We start from the raw sequence: 19,540 nt of genomic DNA on the forward strand, positions 1-19,540 counted from the left end.
CTGGGAATTTTTCACTCACTTCTTTGGATTAATACATCAAAGTCTCCTTAAGCCGGTATGTTTTGATCACTTGATTGGTAATTGCGCTTTTATTTTGATTGCCTTGCAATTCAAACGTAGGCTTCGTCGGGCTGTGACGTGAAGCGAAAGAGCTTAACTTGTTGAACTGACACCTCAAAGGCTTCCACAGAGTGAAAACAAAAAGGATAAAAAAAGAGAAATGGGAGATAGAATCGGACAGGGAGATTGGGGAAGAGAGATAAAAAGCCATAACATGGGATTTCCAACTGCCAATTCGCAAAGTGAAAGATTTAATTAAAATATGTCATAATTTTCACCGCCTTAGCCTCTGGGATTCCTAAGCTGTGACCTCACGGACAATATTGTTTTCTCGAGGACGTGAGGCTGCAAGGAATGGGATTACACATTCTTGTGTATTGACATCAGCTTCCTCTCTCCCGACGTGTATGGAAACAGACACGATGGGACAAGTTCAGAGGTCAGGATCAGAGACGATGTGGTGTGTGGCGTTTTGGTCAAACGTGTGACCCCCCCCCACCCCCAAATGATTTGCTGAAAAAGAGGGGCAAGATAGAACTGAGTGGGCTTCACCGTACCTCTGTCTGGCCTCCATTGGAATAGACTTCCTCTCAGACACATGCACGCATGCGCACACACACACACACGTGCGCACACACACACATGCGCACACACACTCGTGTGCGCACACACACAATCAATCTCCACAGATGTACAGAGAGTGAGTTCATGCAGCACACATATACTCTCACACACCTGCATACTGGAGCGTTGGCAGTAACTACTGTGAAACCGCGTTGGTCTGTGCTGTTTTTGTGTGTTCAGTTGACAGCTGAAACAACTTGCTTGTATTAAATTAGCCTGAAGGCATGGACAAATTAATTTAGTGTTCTGCACTGGGCACAGACACTTTCATTATCAAGAATTTTCTCTGTTTGACCAGTTTGTCCACAGAAATTGTTTTAACTATTAGAGTAAAATCATTCTAATGTGAGAATTGAGTGTTAATAATCTGAACCCTGGTCTGAATATAATATAAGTTTGTACTAATGTAACACATTTGTTTTTGCATAAGACAGTGACCTTCTGTTTTTATTTAAGATAATTATGCATGTTTTATTATGTCTGCACTGTGTAAACCAGATCATCCAATGTTTGGAATTAATTATTAATGTTAAGCATCTTAAACATACTTTTTCTAGGAGTGAAAGACAGATGACCTGCAGACAGTAACCCTGACAGTTTTGTTCCACCACTATTTAAACAACAGTAAAATCTGTTTATATTTGCATTATAATTAATTAAGACTTTTTCCCCTCTAGTGATGGATGTGGATATGGAGAGCCAGGGGACTAGCCAGTACTCCAGTCAAGACTTCTATATGCAGTCTGGGAATCCTGAAGAGGCAGACCAGGGTTGGGTGTCCTGGGCTTGGTCCTTCGTCCCAGCCATCGTAGGCACAGAGGAGGAAGGAGAGGAAGGCCTCTACCAGCAGAGAGAGACAGGAGGCATTCCCAACAGCCCCCAACAACACACACCCAAGGACCCCATCGTTTCTATAGGCTTCTACTGCACTAAGGCTTCTGTTACTTTTAAGGTAATTCAACTGTTAAAAAACACACACACATGTATTATACACAGTGTCAACAAAAATACTTTAAATACCTTTTTGTGTCCAAAAAAAACATATGAGAATGGATAGGCTTGAAGACAAGAATGTGAATGTCTTTAACCCGTGTATATCGTTGTGTTAGCAATTAGTTTTTTTTTCCTTGCTACCATTATTGCTTGCTTGTTCACTCCTACTGCCTACCCCACCCCTACATCTTTTATTTTGTGGTCATTTTGAGTCTTAAAGAACAGCTTGATCTCCAGGAAGTTCCAATCCTCTTTGTCTCTGTGTGCGGTACAGGGGAGGGTAGTGTAACCGCTAACTGGCGTCTCGGGTCACGTTAATGTTTTAAACATTATACATGGTATGATGACTATTCAGAAATTGATCCCTAACTTTAATCCTGCCTGCTCACTCAGAATAGTTGGAATTCATCTGCGTTTCCCCTCAGGTTCAGGCGTTTCAGATCACATTACTGCTTGTGTGTGTGTGTGTGTGTGTGTGTTTGTGTGTGTGTGTGTGTATGTGTGTACTTGACAGCATGTGTGATTGGTGAAGGGGAGGTATGTCTCAGGCCAACCAGACCTTGGTGCTTTTCTAATAATGTTTAAATTGTTCCTGTATTGTTTGAGTTCTTTTAATCAATTAATTGCTTCTCGTCTAGAGTAATTGCAGACAGCTGAAAGGATGGTTTTTTAAACGTTCTCGTCTCTTTCCTACAAGGAAGTATTTAGTTTGAGGGAATTTCATGTCTTTGAACAGCCACTGCCTGAACCAGAGTTTGACATGGACGTGAAATCAGAGAGGTATTTTTAGATTGCTGACGCATTACTCTCCAGATCTGTTTGATCAGGGAAATTGGCAGTATACTTTAATGACTTTTACACACATAATGCATAGTTTAGCACTGACCATTTGTTCCCCTCTTTCACTTCTGCACACCTGCCAAGCTCTCATTGCATGCCAAAATTCATGCCATTTTTCATTTTAAGAAACATTGTTTCTCTATTTTCAGTATTTTCATTTATGTCAACAATAGCAAATTTCAAGTTTTCCCAAAGTCTTTCAACTTTTCCATCTGATCCTTTCCACCATGTTACATTTTGGAGAAACGGACATAAAGACAAAGTACCCCAATATTCACATCCAATGTTATGACATTTCCAAGATGCCTCATAAAGAATCATTTGATTTGTGTTGGAATCCAAAGCCTTTAGAAGGGCTGAAATATAATAAAGGAGAGGTAGCAGGGAAGGTAGTGGCAGCAACAACTCTATGTATTACTGGTTGTATTAAGCATTTGTGTTGGTTCTCCAATGCTATGCTGCTTCTCTGCCTGCCTGCTGTGTTGTTTCAGGTTGACTGTAGGTACAGTCTCGGTTTGATCGGCAGCTCTTCAGTGTCAATGCCACTGTGCATTCATGTTGTCAGACAGAGCAATTCTTTAGTCAGATAATTTAACATCCTTGCTCACCGCTGCTCCAGGGGACCTGCAGGTTGGGTTGAGGTGGTCCCCCACATGGGATTAGACCATTGGAATTGAAAGAGAGGAAGGCAGTGAGGGTGAGAGAGTCTGCTCCATCAGTAGGGATAATAAGGCACAGCTGCTTCTTGCTCTGCACCTGCTTCCTGTGTTAAAGTTGAATGGGTTGGGGCCTGTATAGTTCTGCTCTGTACCAACAGTTAGACTGGCTAAACTCACAGCTCTGTACCTCACTCACCCCAACCAACTAGTTTTCAGCAGACGCTCTCTCTCTTTACATTATCAGTTTCCTTGGTATCTTGAGTGCTTCAGTCATGTTCTGATTGTCATTTAACCATAAAGGAAGGAACCTCTGTCTGTACGTCTGTCTGTATGTGTGTCCTTTGCGTATCTCGACAGCCATTCATATGACTGACTTCACACTTGGCAGGTGTATTGCTGAGGACCCAAGGAAGTGCAGTGTCGAGTGCAGTTGTTTGGATGAGTGGTTCTGGAGAAATATGTAATACCTCGTAGTGTTAATGACTTGAAAAAGTTTACTTAAGCTCTACTGTTACTGTGAACTAAACTTGGCATGTAAGCTCCAGACTCAGTGCAGGATGTCTCAGGCAGGTTCAGAAATATATAAAAATACCTCATAAACAACTTGAAAAAATTTTAAGAGACTTAAACTCTACTATTGAACTGTGTACTGTGAAGGAAACTGGGCATGTACGTTCAAGACTTACTGCAGGATGTCTCAGATATGTTTTGAACAGGCACTGCAGTTCATCTAACTTAAAAGCAAGAAATCTCTGCCTGTCTGTCTGTCTGTCTGTCCGTCTGTATCTATGTGTTTCATTTGCATATCTCGAGAATTGTTCATCCGATTGACATCACACTTGGCGGATGTATTGTTGGGGACTCAAGGATGTGCAGTGTCGAATTGGTGCAGTTTGGATGTTTAATATTAATAAACTTTGAATAACCAAGCTAACAGCGAGCCGCTCAGCTCTGTATCTGAGTGCAGCAGGGGCTGTTTGATATAAACGCTGTCACATCCCAGTGGGGCGGGGCTTCTGGGCTCTGACTTGTTAAGCAGGACAAAGGCGCACGCCTCACTCAGATAAATTGCTCCAGAGAGAAGACGAGCATACACAGGAGGAAAAAACAAAGGCGGAGGCTGTAAAACTAGCCAATAGGAGTGCAAATGTTGTTTGATTGGCAACGGAAACAACCAATAGAAGGCTGTGAACTGCTTCTACAGTTTAACCTCAGTTTAGTCACACCGGTGTTTTTGTCAGGATTTAAACCATTTAATTTATTTTTTATTAGTTATTATTTTAATCTATGTTTTTCAATTGATACATACATATGCGGTTCCAGAGAAATAATAAGTAATCAGCCAGTTCCAAACAGGCACATTTTGAATGGGCACTGCACTAGTCCCTAAAAATCCAGAGAGGGCCTCCCCTAGAATAAGGGAGGAGTGGCTGTCATGTGGTTTGATGAATGTCCTTGGCCTGCATCCAAACTTGGAAGAGAAAACGACCAAAATGTCCCAAGGCTGGCATTCTGTCTCTGATCTAAGAAAATGTCATCTGTCCTTGTTTGGATGTTATTGTTTAGGGTTTTAAACATTATTTTCCGGGGCCTCATTGCCCTTCACATCCAAAGACTTGCATAGCTTTTGTTTATTTTTCAAATCATGTATCTGTTTCAGCAGTGAAATGGGGGTACACACACGCACACACACACACACACACAAAATGAGACATATGCTTTCCAGTTTTTTAATGTTGCATTTTTGTGACATCCATTTTATTGCAGTTACTATGACTTATTCTGTCCACTCTCAACATTTCAGGTGGCAAAATCTCCTCTATATTTAACCAATGTTGCTCACTTTTCATTTGAAGCTCTAGGCTTGTTTAATTGGTTATGATCTGGCTCTTAAATCATTTTTGAACTTTTTGAACCCAGCACTGTCACATAGCTTTACTCGTGACGACAAATTAAACTATTTGTAAATTCTTTTTGTAAATTCTACTAATTTGATATATTTTTTGGGACCCCCACTGAAGCATCTCACTTAGAATTTATATTTGAGTCGTATTTTTTTCTAGTATTTGATGCTTTTCTTATTCTACCCTCGTTAACTTAGAAACTCAGACTTATTAAAATCAATTTTTGACCTTTCTGAAAAATATTAAATTAATTCTGTCCCTCTGTCCTCTGTCTCAGCTGACAGAGACCCAGTCCGAGAGCAGCTACTACAGTCCTCAGAAGGTCAAGTCAAGAGAGGTCCTGTGCCTGGAGCAAGAGGGAATCACTATTGAGGTAAGACTCATCTGAATGAATTTGTTGCACCAAAGAATTTCCTGAAAAAATGTTAATTGTAATAGGATTGAACACGAATGATAGATGTATCTTCTTTATTCATACTGCAATTTTTAATCAAAAGATTTTCTAAACTCCATATGATTAAACTGAGAAAGCTATAACAACCAATGACAGCTTGCAAAACTGGAGTTTAACCAATCAGCCCAAATTTCAATTCATAAGTCCATAAACTTTAACCCATATCATCAGATAATGAGAAATGAAATACCATGCACTATGTGTTATTGTTACATTTATTGGATATTGAGGTAAATATAAAAATGTATCCTGATATCCTGATTTTAGGTCATATTGTGCATTGTAAACAGTATTAATGACGATGAACATTAGTATTTTAAAAACCTCATCTGGATTCAACTATAATTTTAACGGAAATATCCGTCAGTGATATCTTCCCTCTATCAGTCATACCCATCTGGAAAGCAACCTTATTACCCATCATGTATAAAACATACCTGTAATGATCCCTGTCCTCCCTTTTGATCCTCTATTATTATTATTATTATTATTATTATGATTATTATTGTTGTCTCCTTATTCACTGTTGTATTGATGTTTATCTTAATCCCCTCCATAAGTACACATATAAAGCTTCTCCAGGTCACTAATCCGTGGCCTGTTGTGAACACAGCGGAATCTGTGCCTGAGTCAAGCCCAAGTCTGATCATTTCCGCATTTCCCCCTCTGCGTAGAAAATATTTTTAAACCTTTTTCTCTGATTACCTGTTTGGAGTAGGAAAGGGGTTTTCTGCTCCTAAGCTTTCTACCAGATGTGGGAATTCTGAGATATTTCCAATTCCAATTTCTGTAATTTATGCTTTTGCTGGAAGAGAGAGAGAGCAGTCTGAACTGAGACCAAAAGTGAGAGCGTTGAAAGGCAAAGGAATGGCTAGTAAAACAGGGAAAACTAGGCCTTGTAATTATTGTGTGGTGAAACGTAAAGTTTTATTGGATTGCTCTCTGTTTAGTTGTCTGCTGGGTCAAACAAAGGCACGGTGAGTGAGAGAGAACCACACCTTCCTTGTTACGGGGGCCGCTGGTCTGCTCTCACACAAACACATGAACGCACCATTCTTGAGGGGAAAATGGAAGCTGTCTGACCCCTGCTCTTTTTATCTCAGTAAAATGAGCCCACAACCTCGCCAGCACCACAAACCAACATGGCCTCAAACTGGTCATAGTGGATAACCTTGATTGTGACAAGTCAACAATAAATTGAGTCTTAAACTGTCATTAATTTCACATTTTATGTTTTATTGCAATGTAAAAAGGTAATTCAGTCAAATTAATTTCTGTGAATTATTGCACTGTTATGATTTTACTGGGCTTCTGTTGACTGCTTTAAGACATTTTACGTCCTGGGTGTTCTCTTTGGAGAGGAAAGGACTCTTAATCTCTGGCATTTTCCCCTCATAACATTCTCTTCAGTTTTAACTTACATCATACTGTCACATTCTCGTGGCTCTCCTCAAATTCCTGTACCACCCAGCAAAGTTATTCATATTCATTTTTATTAATTAATATGGTTTGTGGTTTTATTAACTGGATAAGCCTTTGTGTTCTTTATTCCCCCCCTGGAGGGAAAAGGCTCCAGAGCCTATTCATTTCCCACATTGTTCTTTATGCAGAGGTAAATAAATCTGGAGTATAAAAACTGTGGTTTAAGTCTCTTCCTCTGGTTTTTATTCCAGGTGCTGATGATGGGGGAGCCCTTCTTCGATTGTCAGATTGGCTTTGTGGGCTGCCGGGCACTCTGCCTGAAAGGCATCATGGGAGTACGGGATTTTGAAGAAAACATGAACCGACGTGAAGAGGTAAAGACAGCTTAAAAACCTCAAGGAAAGATGAAAAAGAGGAAAAACTTGAGTGAAATAGATTAAAAGGGAATTTAAAAGCCCAGAAAAGGGATCACTTTCACCTAAACCATGTCCCCTGTGGCCTCTATTGCTCCCAACTGCTTTCAGAAGGAGGTAGAGATGTGGTCTGGTTTGTTTATGGAAGCGTGTGATACAGCTGCCTTTTGTAATTCACCATAATGTTCTGTGTTTGCCACATACATCACTTTGTCAACAGCAGTCTCACCATCTGCTCGTGCACAGTGCAATACTTTTGGGCTCAATTAAAATCAATATATTTCATCAACTGTGTATTAACTGTGTTTTAAAGTTTATTTTTTGAATTGTGTGCTCACCTATGGTATATTACATTTCATAAAGGCAGCAAATCATTTACATTAAATTCTTTGAAACTATATCGGGATAAGACCCTTTGATGTAGTTTGGGCTAGATTATTATTTTACATCTGAAATATTTTAAAATATTTTTTATACTCTCTGTGCATCCTCTCCGTCATGCCTCTCCTCACTTTCCTCTTTTCTCTGTTTCCCTGCAGGATGCAGTGTTCTTCAGCTGTGGGGACAGCCTAAGCAGTAAAGGAATGACCTATCTTACCAACTCTCTGTTTGACTACCGCAGTCCAGAAAACAACGGAGTCAGGGCTGAGTTCATCTTGGATGCCGCTAATCACAAGGTCATAATAAAATGATAGATGATATAAAATGATAGATTCTGGACTTCTAGAGGTTCCCATTTCCCATACTAATGTACCAACTAGAGATGTTATGAGCTGATCCTAAGGATCGGTATCAGGGCAGATCCAGGCATATTTTAAAGGATCGGTATCGGTGGTTAGAGTAAAACTGATCCTTTCATTACTTTACTCTACAGTGTTTGAGTCACCTCAGCCTGCTAGTGTTGCAGCACTGCTCTCCTATACAACAGCCTATAAAAATAAATAATTTGGGCAGAATGGGTTGAGCGATTTTGAATTCTGATATCCTGGTTTGCAACAATACACTGATTTGCTTAACTCAAACTCAAACTCTCTGCCTCATTTACAAAGAGTAGCAGTATAACAAACATTCAGCTTGCAGCTTCTAATTTTTAGTCGGGGCTGAACATTGCTCTCGCCGGTTAAAATGACAAATGTTGACGGGGTAAATCATATCAGCTGTCATCAATTAACGTAAACTCAGTGAGTAACTTGATGACGGGCCAAAATGAAGCTTGGCTGTTGTCGGGTTTGTGTGCTCTCTGCAAGTTGGCGTATGTACTCAACCGAAGATCATTTGTGAGGGAAGAACCTCCACTCTGTAACACCACTGTTCAATCGCTAGTGGACTGAGTGTTTCTGTTGTTCCACCAACTCCATCAGAGTGATACGTCTTCTCTCCAGCGGATTGCATCGTGTCAATTTCAGGAGGCACATTCTCCAGTTATTAAGTAGCTTGTGAAAAATGTGCGCCGAAGTCAGTAGGCTACACCTGTTATTTCAATGTGCCAGATACATTTGAACTCAACATTGTGATTCTTCTGCTGCTATGTAAATATAAGTATTGGATCGGACTTGGTATCGCCACATACCCAATATTAAAGGACTCTGATCGGATCGGCGCTAGAAAAACTTGGAGCAGGGGCATCCCTAGTACCAACAAATAACATCCTCAAACATTTATTTTGGAAATTTTGTTTTGGAAAAAATCTGTTTTGAGTGGTTGAAAACGCAGCCTTTGCTTGGATGGAAGGTCCAAATGCTTTTCAGATTTAGACCCTCAGAGTGCATCTACCTCAAATTCAACAATTACTGGTTGTTTGGGATATATTTATTCACGTTTCATTCAAGCATTTTTTCAGAAGACTTCAGAAGCATTCACCCACAGAACTGATAGCAAAGACTGGAACCATATGGCAAAAATTAAGCAGTTACAAGCCAGGCCAACAACCAATTTAACAGCTGGGCCTACAGGCCTACAAAGTAACACACTCATTCAACCAATACGAATGTGTTCACTGGTGCTGTTTCATTCATCACCTTGACATTGACACAGACCTTACCAAACACAACATCTGTAGCACTGAGATGGCCAAGCTATTAAGAGAACAAAGATTCACCAAACTGATGAAAGGAAATTTCACATAAGACATAAGATTCAGTATTTTTAGAAAGATAAAGGGTTCACTTAAGGCCTGTGACTGCCAAAGCAGTGGAAAAAAAAGAGGTTTCCTAACACACAGTAGTATGGATACGGCTTAAGTTTGACTTGCTAAAGCAAGCACACTAATTACTTTGCTAATACAGTAGTTTATCTGGGTCAATAAACAATAATCTGATGTAATTACATCCAGCATTTATTGAGCTTTAATCTGGAAAATCTACAATGACAGCTATTTCAATGTTTAGTGGTGCTAAGTTGATGAAGGTTTTCATTTTACCTTTAAATCACTGCCACTGACATTATTTGTCAGTCACCCAGCTGCTGGCTGCAGTAGAGGAATGTTCCTGCTATCTAAGTAGTAGTGTTAAAACCATTATCCCCGATAACTCTCAGCTCCCCTCATCAGCCATCACAGCTCCAGTGTTGACTCCGGCTCAGAAATGTTCATGACCCTCAATGAAGCAATTGTTTGGACATCCATCCATCCATCTGTCCATACTTTAAAGTCTAAGAGTCAAAGGTTTTAGTGTTAATTCATTAGTGGTTTTGAAACCAGCCAATGGCTTTGATCCAAAAGCATGCCAGAGCCATTAGAGGTCCCCTAATAAATATTACTCATTAACCTGCCTCTCTGATAAGGCTCCATTGAAATCTCTGTTTGCAGAACTAGTGGTTAAGTCTGTAGTGGTTAAGTCTGTAGTGTGTGTGTGTGTGTGTGTGTGTGTGTGTGTGTGTGTGTGTGTGTGTGTGTGTGTGTGTGTGTGTGTGTGTGTGTGTGTGTGTGTGTGTGTGTGTATGTGTATGTGTGAGGGGCCTCTCTTGTTCTCCCTCTCTTTCTCACTTTCTTGTGTGCTCACTCTTTCGCTCCAGAAATATACATTTTGAATATTCTTTAGGACAGGGTCAATAGCTTTTGACCTACAGACTAATAAATGATGACAAGTTATGTTGTAAGTATACATTGACACTCAGGCAGAACAAAAATTTGATAAAAGTCCACATTTCTACCTATATCTAGGTTTTATATGTTAACAATAATTGTAAATAAATACTTAAGGGGGGCAAAGGGCTTTGGTTGTTAGTGCTGTCTCCTGGGCTCAGACCCTGCCTGGCCAGCTGGGGTTTTTCTTGGTACAGATTTCATGTTCTTCCTGTGTGGGTTGTGCTTTCCTCTGAGTGCTCTGGTGTCCTCCCACAGTCCAAAGACATACAGGTTTAGGTCAAATGGTAGCTCTAAATTGCCCATGGGTGTGAATGTGAGTGTGTTTGTCTATGTGTGTTAGGCTTGTGATAGACTGCCAACCTGCCCAGAGTGTACTCTGCCTCCTGCCTATTGTGCACTTGGACAGTCCAGGTTTGCTGCACAACCCTGGACAGAAAATGGCCAGATGAATATATAGCTTTCATAACACTATTTCTAGTGTTGGGAAACTCAAGTGATTTAATAATCATTAATCATCGTTTTTTTCCAAACTTGTACATATTGCGTACAATTACATTCTGCATTACATTCATGCTTTTTAAAGCTGCTATCTTAGTAAATATTTAACATTTCACAATTTTAGAATGAAGGTATCAATCATAATCTCAGTCAAGCACTTTTGATTTACTATGAAAAAGTCCTATCTTTTAGTAGATAAGATACATATTTTCAGTGGCATACATCCAAGAACCAATTGAATTATGAAACTTTCACTTACATTTATCAATAGCTTATTACTCAATAAACAACGTGCTTGATGTCTTGTAAAGTAGTTCCCTATGCTATGAAGCATAATGAAGTTAGGACTAATGTATACAATAGGTAAGTGTCTCACCTGTGACTTAATTTACCTTTTTGTACACTAAAAATTGATTGAAAAGTTGGTTAGTTTCACACAAGTTGAGACTTTAAATTCTGCCCTCCTGCTATGATCAAGTATTTCAGTATCTCTTTTGTTTCAAGTCTTTTTAAATAGTTGCAAATATTGGTGATATTGTTGGCCAATGAAAAATGGTATCTAGCTAAAAGTAGATCAACCCCTTAATAACTCTTTTTATCTCTGATTTGACCCCCCTTTGTCGTATCCAGCATGACCCCAGTCACTGCCACTCTTAAAGGCTATCAGCTTGTTTGCTCCCTTACTGCCATGTTTACCTTACTCTACTTTTGTTTGACAGGAGACCTACACGGAGATAGCGGGCATGCAGCGCTTTGGTGCTTTCTACATGGATTACCTCTACACAATGGAGAACAGCAACGACAAAGGTATTGTCTAATTCATTCCTCTTCACAGAGCTTGTTTGCTCACCTTGCCACCTCTTCTCTCTTTTTCTCTACATCTGTCATGTTCTCTTTTTCTCTGCCTTGTTCTCTCTTTCTTCCTATCTGTCTTTTACTCTCTCTGTCTTTCTCTCTCTCTCTCTCTCTCTCTCTCTCTCTCACTCTCTTCTTTTCTTGTCTCTCCTCTCTGTCAAACAAGCCCCCTGGAGACTTGAAGAAAGAGCTTGTCTTGTTTGAGTCACAGCCACCTGGTCCTTGACCCTTCCTGTCCTCGCTCTCACCCCAAACTTACCTGGAGGGCAACTGTCAGAAGTGTTTAGTCTGCGCTGACACGTATTTGAGTTTCTTTCTCCCCGCTGCTTGTTGAAACACTGTTTCCCCCTTGTCTCTCTACCTGTAAGCTCTTGAGAAAGTGAATAGGCCCCTCTTGCCTAATTAGGTGTCACTCTTCCTGGCAGACGCTTAGAGACGGACAGGATTCCTCATTCCTCAGCTGCAGCACTCAAGAATGTTTATTCAAGTCTGAAAGATCTGAAGTTCCCATTAAGAGATAAAACGTTCTCCTTTCAATTTGAAATGTTATATTTGGCCCACAAATGTCTCTGTGCTTTAGTGTGTGATTGTTTAGCTTCTTTTTTCAAAGCTGCTGGTAAGCTGCTCTCTGTGTGAGTGTGACAATGAAGCTTAGAAAAGATGAAACCTGGCTGATATTCACAAATTCTAAAAAAAAAAGCCAACCAAATAAATAACATGCTCAGCACTCAATGAAAAACATTAGATTAAAGCCTCTTACTGTGTCTAATGGCAAAAGCATAATCAGAAAGCTATAAGGCCTTCATCTCATTGACTGTTAAACAAATACGGTGCTATGTTATTGTGCTTTTATAAAGTGGAAATGATTAGTTACAGTAATGATTAATTTAAGCAGAGATTTTTGAGGACATAGCACACAGTTGTGTTTTTAAATGATATCTGGTTGAACCAATTAAATGATTTGAACAGATAATTTGCTTCATCATGAGTCACCTGTGTTGTTTCACTTGCCTTCCTGTTTTTCTCTCCCATTTTACTTCTATCTCTTTCTGACTAGGCTATTGTTTCCTCCTGCTGTCAGCTACAGATAATAATCTAAATTAAAAAAAAACATTGATACTGTCATCCTGAGCTGTCAAAGTCATATCTGACAGCAGGATAAGTGTCAGTCTCCTTCTCCTGTGGGACGGCCGTGGTTACCCTTGCCAATTGGAATGCTTCTCTTCTGTCAGTGTTTCTCTTCTTCTCGGACGCGGACCAGATCCAGTGTCAACCAAACAAATTAGTCTCTATTGCCACGGGACTAACATAAACTCTGAGTCAACTGAAATACTAACCGACCCAGGTCACACTCACCATTGACTTCACATTAGAGTAACGCCGTAGATGAAAACTTTTTCTTTTTTAAATCTTGGGAAATGGAGACACTTTTAAATCGTCTTAATCCTACGTAAATTCAGCCTCTTAATCATTTCACTGACCGTTCTAACTGCAGCCATATGGTTGATATTAGGCCTAATCCATCATAGCCAAATCTCACTGAAGAAGGGAAGGGGAAGTGGCATCGCCCGTTGCCCTTTATAAATCTCCAAATTCATTGGGAATTTCTCCCCCATCTGCCAGCCTTTTCAGCCAAAGTTAAATTCATAGTGTTGACTTCTGAGCTGTAAGAATGTTCAGTGTAGTGGTGCTATGTAATGGGAATAAAGCAGGTTGTGACCCTTTGTCCTCTTCCTCTCTCTCTGCCATTCATCCACCCCCTTCTTTTATTTTTAATTTCTTCCTTTTTATTGCCGGGGAGCTGAGTCTTTTAAGTGGACCTCTGGAACAGAGGCCTGCGATGAATGAAGGGACAGCTGTGTGAGAGAAGTGGACATTTGGAATATTCATCATTCCAGTGGTTCAGGGCTGTTTGAGCTGAGTCCTGCTGCTGCATTACACCACTGCCATATTTGTTGGGTTTTCACCCAACAGATGAGCAGATCCTATTCTTGTACTTAATCAAGAAATTGCACACAAGAACCTCTTTTCCTATATTTTCTTTGAGTAGGGGAATATGGGGGAGAAAAATGTTGCTACCCTAAAAATGTATGTCAAACACCACAATTCTTTCCCCTTAATACAGTAGGTGATATGTGTGTACTGTACTTTACTTCTCAAATTTGATTTTATATGTTTGTTAAATTTGCTGACTGACAGAAATATCCTCAAGTTTATAATAGAAGACACCATCTCCTGTATATATTTGAAGTATTTTGCATTTGTGTGTTTCCATCTGTAGACTCTCAGGACTTCTCAGTGGTGAGTATGGAGGAGGTGGTGCCTGCTGTCCAAGAGACGTCCATCAAGAGGTTGGTTGTTGGACCTCTGGACGTCAGGTTGCACAGCAGCGCTGTCCACCGCATCCTCAAGATGGTCACCTGTGCCATGGACCATGAGTACGAGCCCTACTGCAAACCACAGCGAGGTCAGCCATCACATGCTAACAGTTGCTCCATCTGTTTTACTGGGCTGACTTAAATTAGCTTATAGTCAGCTCACAACTAACGTTCAACACTCTCTCTTCTCTTCTCTTCTCTTCTCTTCTCTTCTCTTCTCTTCTCTTCTCTTCTCTTCTCTAATATTTTATTCTCTTCTCTTCTCTTCTCTTCTCTTCTCTTCTCTAATATTTTATTCAATTTTATTCTGTCAGTGATCAGAAACTGAAACACTTTGCACTTTACAGTATCCTCATCACATTGTTATTTCCTTGCGCAACCCATCTCTCAACACGCAGCTGTACATGAAAGTAGTGACCTTTTGGACCACATGAGGGAGGTTAAGCCAAACACCTTTGTTAGTGATCAGCCCTGCACAGCTATTGATGAGCTCATCCCTGGGATGTTGTGAAAGAACATGGAATGTGTGTCTGTGTGTAATATCTGTAGCAATAACTCTCATTTTGGCGAAACAATAACATCCGTAGGTTTCGGTTGTTTCAGCATCTGTGATAGATAATGGATGATGGGGTAATTACTATAGAGCTTTTGACTAAAACTGGGTAGGTCAGTGTGTTCCTTCCTGTTTCTATATGTGTCTGTGCTCTCTGGCATTTTCTGTCAGTATAGTTAGACCTCTGGGAGGGATGGAAAAATTTAGAATAAATAACAAGATAAGATAACTGTTACAGATAGAGTGATAAAATAACACAAGCCTTACATATTCTCCTAAATCAAGCTCTCCTCTCCTCTCCTCTCCTCTTCTCTCCTCTCCTCTCCTCTCCTCTCCTCTCCTCTCCTCTACCCTCCTCTGCCCTCCTCGACTTACATTATTTTATTTTATTACTTGGCAAGTGGAAAAAATACCTCTGCAGATCAGCCAATTGTTGTCAAAGTTTATGAAACAATTATTGCTGTTAAGCATCATTCTGTGCGTAAAACAGATTTGTCTATATCAACAGTCACAAATGGTGCCCAGTTCTGACTTTCTTTGGGATGGTCCAGGTCTTGTCTGGTCTATAAATTATTTTTGGGGCAACTGCTCTACTACTCCGGCCTTTTCTTCATGAGGGCAGTGTTTGTGTGCTTGGCAGAAGAGAAGTCCTGGTCAGGAGGTCAAATACATGACTATCTCTCTACTCATCCTGTCACGCCTCCTCATACACTTTTTGCCAAGATCTCAGGAAGAAGCTCTTTCCTCCCCAAAACTAGCTGTAAATGGAAGCCAAATTGGCCGGTGGCTTGGTGTTTTATAACATCTCGCCCTATTTCGAACAGGAGGTTCCAACTTGCAAATTACTTAGTGTGTTCATTTGTGTGAAATCCTTTTTATACATTGCTCAAGAACAATAGAAGAAACAAAGTAGCATTTTAGAGCTGGATCTGTTAAGTAGAACAGGAAAATACAGGGTGTGTTTAAAGAGTAATAGTTTGTGTGTGTGTTGGAGTGCACACTTGAATGTTCTTTTTGTCATATTTTCATCTTTTCTGTGTGCTTTAAATAGAAGATGTATGGTGTTTGAAATCATACCCTTGTTTACCATGTGAGCTACTTGTTTTTTGTAATTTTAATGTTGACTACGGATATTGACTTGAGCCCTGGCATATGATTAGATTGGACATGTCAGTGCCAGGTGAACCTGATGCATGCTGTGGCAGTAGGCCAAAAAGCAAAACAGCATTGGGATCAGGTTCTGAGCCCACCTTGGAGCTGGGAATGTAGCCCAACAGAACCTTTACTGAACTGAAACAAGCCCATGTCCTGGAACCAGAGCCAAGGCTGTTCAGTAACAAAGGGTTCAGGTTTTGGTCCACCTCAGGACCTGGACATGGTTTAGTGGTTCAGTGCTTTGGTCACTCCTGACTTTGGTGAGTGCTGACCTTGTTAGCCTCAATTCCATGTTGACTTGGTTCACTTCATTGTCTGCCTCTCCGGATGTTTCTGGTTATTGATTGAATGAGTGGTTTTATGAGGGAGTTCAAAAACAAAGCTACTGGGAAACAGCCACTGTAATGAATATTGCTTGGAAATTGCCAGTACTTTTATAGTGCATGTTTATTTTATTTAGTGTATGAGGTGGTGGTTTTTGTTGGAAAAGACATTTTTATTGTTTTAATGCCGCAGGCATAGGGGAGAGGCGCCCACTCAAAGAAATTGGTGTGCTTTACAACTAACCTCTTTCTCTGTAAAACAATTTTAGTTGGTCAAATCCAAATGTCTTTGACCTTTCCAACTCCTTCACATTATGTCAAAAATACACTTCACCCCCTCCCTTTACTGCACATACAAACATGTTTCTTTCTGTTGTGTCATTGTCACTGTAGAAATGGTTGAGGAGAGCCATGGTCCAGCCACTCCAGAAGAGATATCAAGCCTAGAGGAATTCATCCCAACCAGACTCACTTGTCTCACTCTGCTCCAAGTCTCAGTCACTGTCTCTATGGCAGAGTTCAACCTCCTTCACACACTAATGCCTGTCATCATGGGAAGCAAGGTTAGTGCACACCTAAAATTTTATATATACATATATTGTGAAAACCACGCCGAACGAAGGGGAAAACAGTCTGCGCCATGTTATGCAACCAAGGGCTGAAACGTTAACAAACTGCCTGTAGCTAGCTTAAAAACATTAGATTTCAGCATGTCAAAGGATTATTTTAGCACCCTATGTCTGCCAGAGAGGAAAAGGTAGTTTATAGCATATGCTGGAACCAGTTATATTGTATATGCTAAGATGCAGAGGGCTGACATCACGTCTACAGTAGAGATAGCACAACTGTATAGCAAACTCCACCACGTAACAGGCTGGCATGACACTTTTCACAGCTGATATGGTGACTACAGTTTGTAAACACAGGTGGGAAAATTACACACACAGACATGCAATCATTTCCCATTCAGGCTCTTTTTACAGTTAGCATTTCAGCTGTATGCAGGTTAGCTCTTCTGTGATTTAAACATCCATTACAAACACTGCATACCTTTCAATTAAACAGCTGCTCTGTTTTTACTTTCATGCATGTTCTCTGTGACTAGCAGTGTGTCCAAGTATTTGTGTCATTTTTACGGAGGTTTTTGAGCTGAAGGCTGTCCGTGCAGCTCAGATGGGGTCTGTCTCTCCCACCGCATGGCACACAGCCCTGTAACATCATTCACTTTTGTCTTCTTAAAGGCTCAGTTTTTCAGTTCGGCAGCTTATAAAAACTTAATTCTGGGCTCTTTGCCTTGTCGGTAGTGCATCCCACCACACAGCAGCTTTTAGGCATTTTTCTGTTGTTTGCTAGCAGACAGAATTGACAATGAGGCACCTTCATTCAATACAAAGTCAATGGAGGGATGAATTGTTTTCCCCTCCATGGTGTGTGGGACTTAAATGCGCTCTGTCTCTATACGATTATCCAAACAGGTAGCAAATCAGTATAATCACACTCTGCAGGTTTGTCGTAAGCGGAGTTCTTATTACAGATTTTTGTTTAATTAAAATTCGTAAGAAAGAGTCGGCCTAGAGATATATGGAGACTGATGTGGACACTTTTAGATTTTAGGTGACTTAAGTTTAAATACTACAACATTAGCAGTATGTGTGATATGTATACTTACTTTGAATCCCTTTTCCCCTTTTTATGTCTTCAATCTCCCAGGCTGCACCAGGGCCGGTCAACGTATCAGTGTTTCAGCCGGTGCGCCCTCTACCCTCTGTGAAGTTCCAGGTGGAGAGGGTGAATATTGAACACTCAGTGCCCATGTATGCTCCAGAGCTGGTCAGCACTGTCAGCAGTCTCAGCCAGCCTTCTGACAACCTGTTACATCACTGCTATGCACACCTCTACCTCAAGGTGAGCAGGATAATATTCTACTCTGTAGTACTGATTCTGATGATAAAAAATCTCCCTTTCTCATATAGAAAAATCCCAGCTATAGTTTCTATAAAACAAAAATGAGACATATGGAAAATGAAGCACAATTGATTCTTATGTATTTAATAATGATTTTAATGAATGATGTCATTATGCTGATAAAAGAGTGGTTTCTAGGTTAGGAGCCGTATCCTTCATATACACCTGACTTTTCCACAAAGGTCCGACAGATCTGCTTAACAATCTGCAAAACAGTAACAATTGTTTCATTTTTTAACATTTGTGTCTGTATATATCATCTTCCCAAGCTGACATAAAAATATGCAAAATATGCAATATATACATCATTTTTACACTAGGTTTTCATGCACTATACCCCAAAGTCAATAGGTCAGCTGCATGGCCACACTTGTGACTCCATTTTGAAAATGACCCCAATGACCCTTTTAATGACCTTGATGACCCCTGTTCACCTGGTCATAAAAATCTCAGCACTGAGCTTTGTGATGAGCACCAGTCCAACTCTGGTCTATTTCATGGTTTTGACGTACCAAATTGATGGGATGCTAAAGGTTGTATTGTGCAGCTGTGACATTCCTCTGTTACTGTATTAGTTATACAGTTTTGACTGATAGTTTGAAGCTCAACAGATAAATTGCTTTGTTAATGACACTAACAGTTGCCAACAACATCAAATTGGGGCCTTGGTTCTTCAGAGAAGTTTTAAATCAGTGGACTACATTCCTTGTCACTCATGCCTTTATAGGTTTGCTAATCTGATAAAGGCAATTTAAATAAGCAGTTTTTCAGTATGTACAGATTATGTTATTAGAAAATCATGCAAGTTCGTAAGCTGAATGTGGCAATAATCATGAGACATTTCAGAACAATCAACTGTTTGAATAGCCATTTTTACATAAAATTCATACCACTTGTTCCACTATTTACCTAACATTTACAAGTTGAAATAATCTACAAGAGATCAGTAGCAACTGCAGTAGATTTTATGTATGCATACATATCATGTATATATTCCTTACCTCTCCACAAATAGTGTATATGTTTGTAGCAAAGCATTCAGAAATGATAATTTGTCCTCTGAATGTGCATTAGCTTTGACACAAATTGTTTATCATACATACACACTATTTGATTAGTTATTCATTGAAATACAGGTGAAGGTGAAGCCATATCTGATGGCTACAGTATCTACAGTAAAGTACATTTTTGTCTCCTTCTTTGCTTTTCAAATGTCCCTTTAAATAAACTAGAAATAAAGAGGTGATAATCTCTTTATTTATATTTTACTTGAAGGCCCAGATGTATGATGGAGTATATAAAAAACTGTAGAGACTTTAGTAAATTCAGCTAATCCAACTTGTAGGAAGCCTGGATAAC

General features: G+C 40.0%; 1 protein-coding gene across 5 annotated transcripts in view; it reads left to right on the forward strand.

Annotated features, from left to right (window-relative positions):
• Positions 1–19,540, forward strand: part of LOC137191923 (intermembrane lipid transfer protein VPS13B-like) — a 343,015-nt gene that overhangs the window by 41,337 nt on the left and 282,138 nt on the right. For all 5 annotated transcript variants that reach the window (XR_010930464.1, XM_067602417.1, XM_067602414.1 and 2 more), the window contains exons 8-15: positions 1,362–1,636; positions 5,358–5,453; positions 7,208–7,330; positions 7,909–8,046; positions 11,672–11,759; positions 14,089–14,274; positions 16,610–16,779; positions 17,927–18,121. Coding sequence is in view for 4 of the 5 variants with exons in the window: in XM_067602417.1 (XP_067458518.1) it covers positions 1,362–1,636; positions 5,358–5,453; positions 7,208–7,330; positions 7,909–8,046; positions 11,672–11,759; positions 14,089–14,274; positions 16,610–16,779; positions 17,927–18,121 (1,271 nt within the window). In the remaining variant the exon portion in view is untranslated. The remainder of the gene's footprint in view (positions 1–1,361; positions 1,637–5,357; positions 5,454–7,207; positions 7,331–7,908; positions 8,047–11,671; positions 11,760–14,088; positions 14,275–16,609; positions 16,780–17,926; positions 18,122–19,540) is intronic.

Source organism: Thunnus thynnus, chromosome 10 (genome assembly GCF_963924715.1).
Source record: "Thunnus thynnus chromosome 10, fThuThy2.1, whole genome shotgun sequence".
NCBI classification, from domain to species: domain Eukaryota; kingdom Metazoa; phylum Chordata; class Actinopteri; order Scombriformes; family Scombridae; genus Thunnus; species Thunnus thynnus.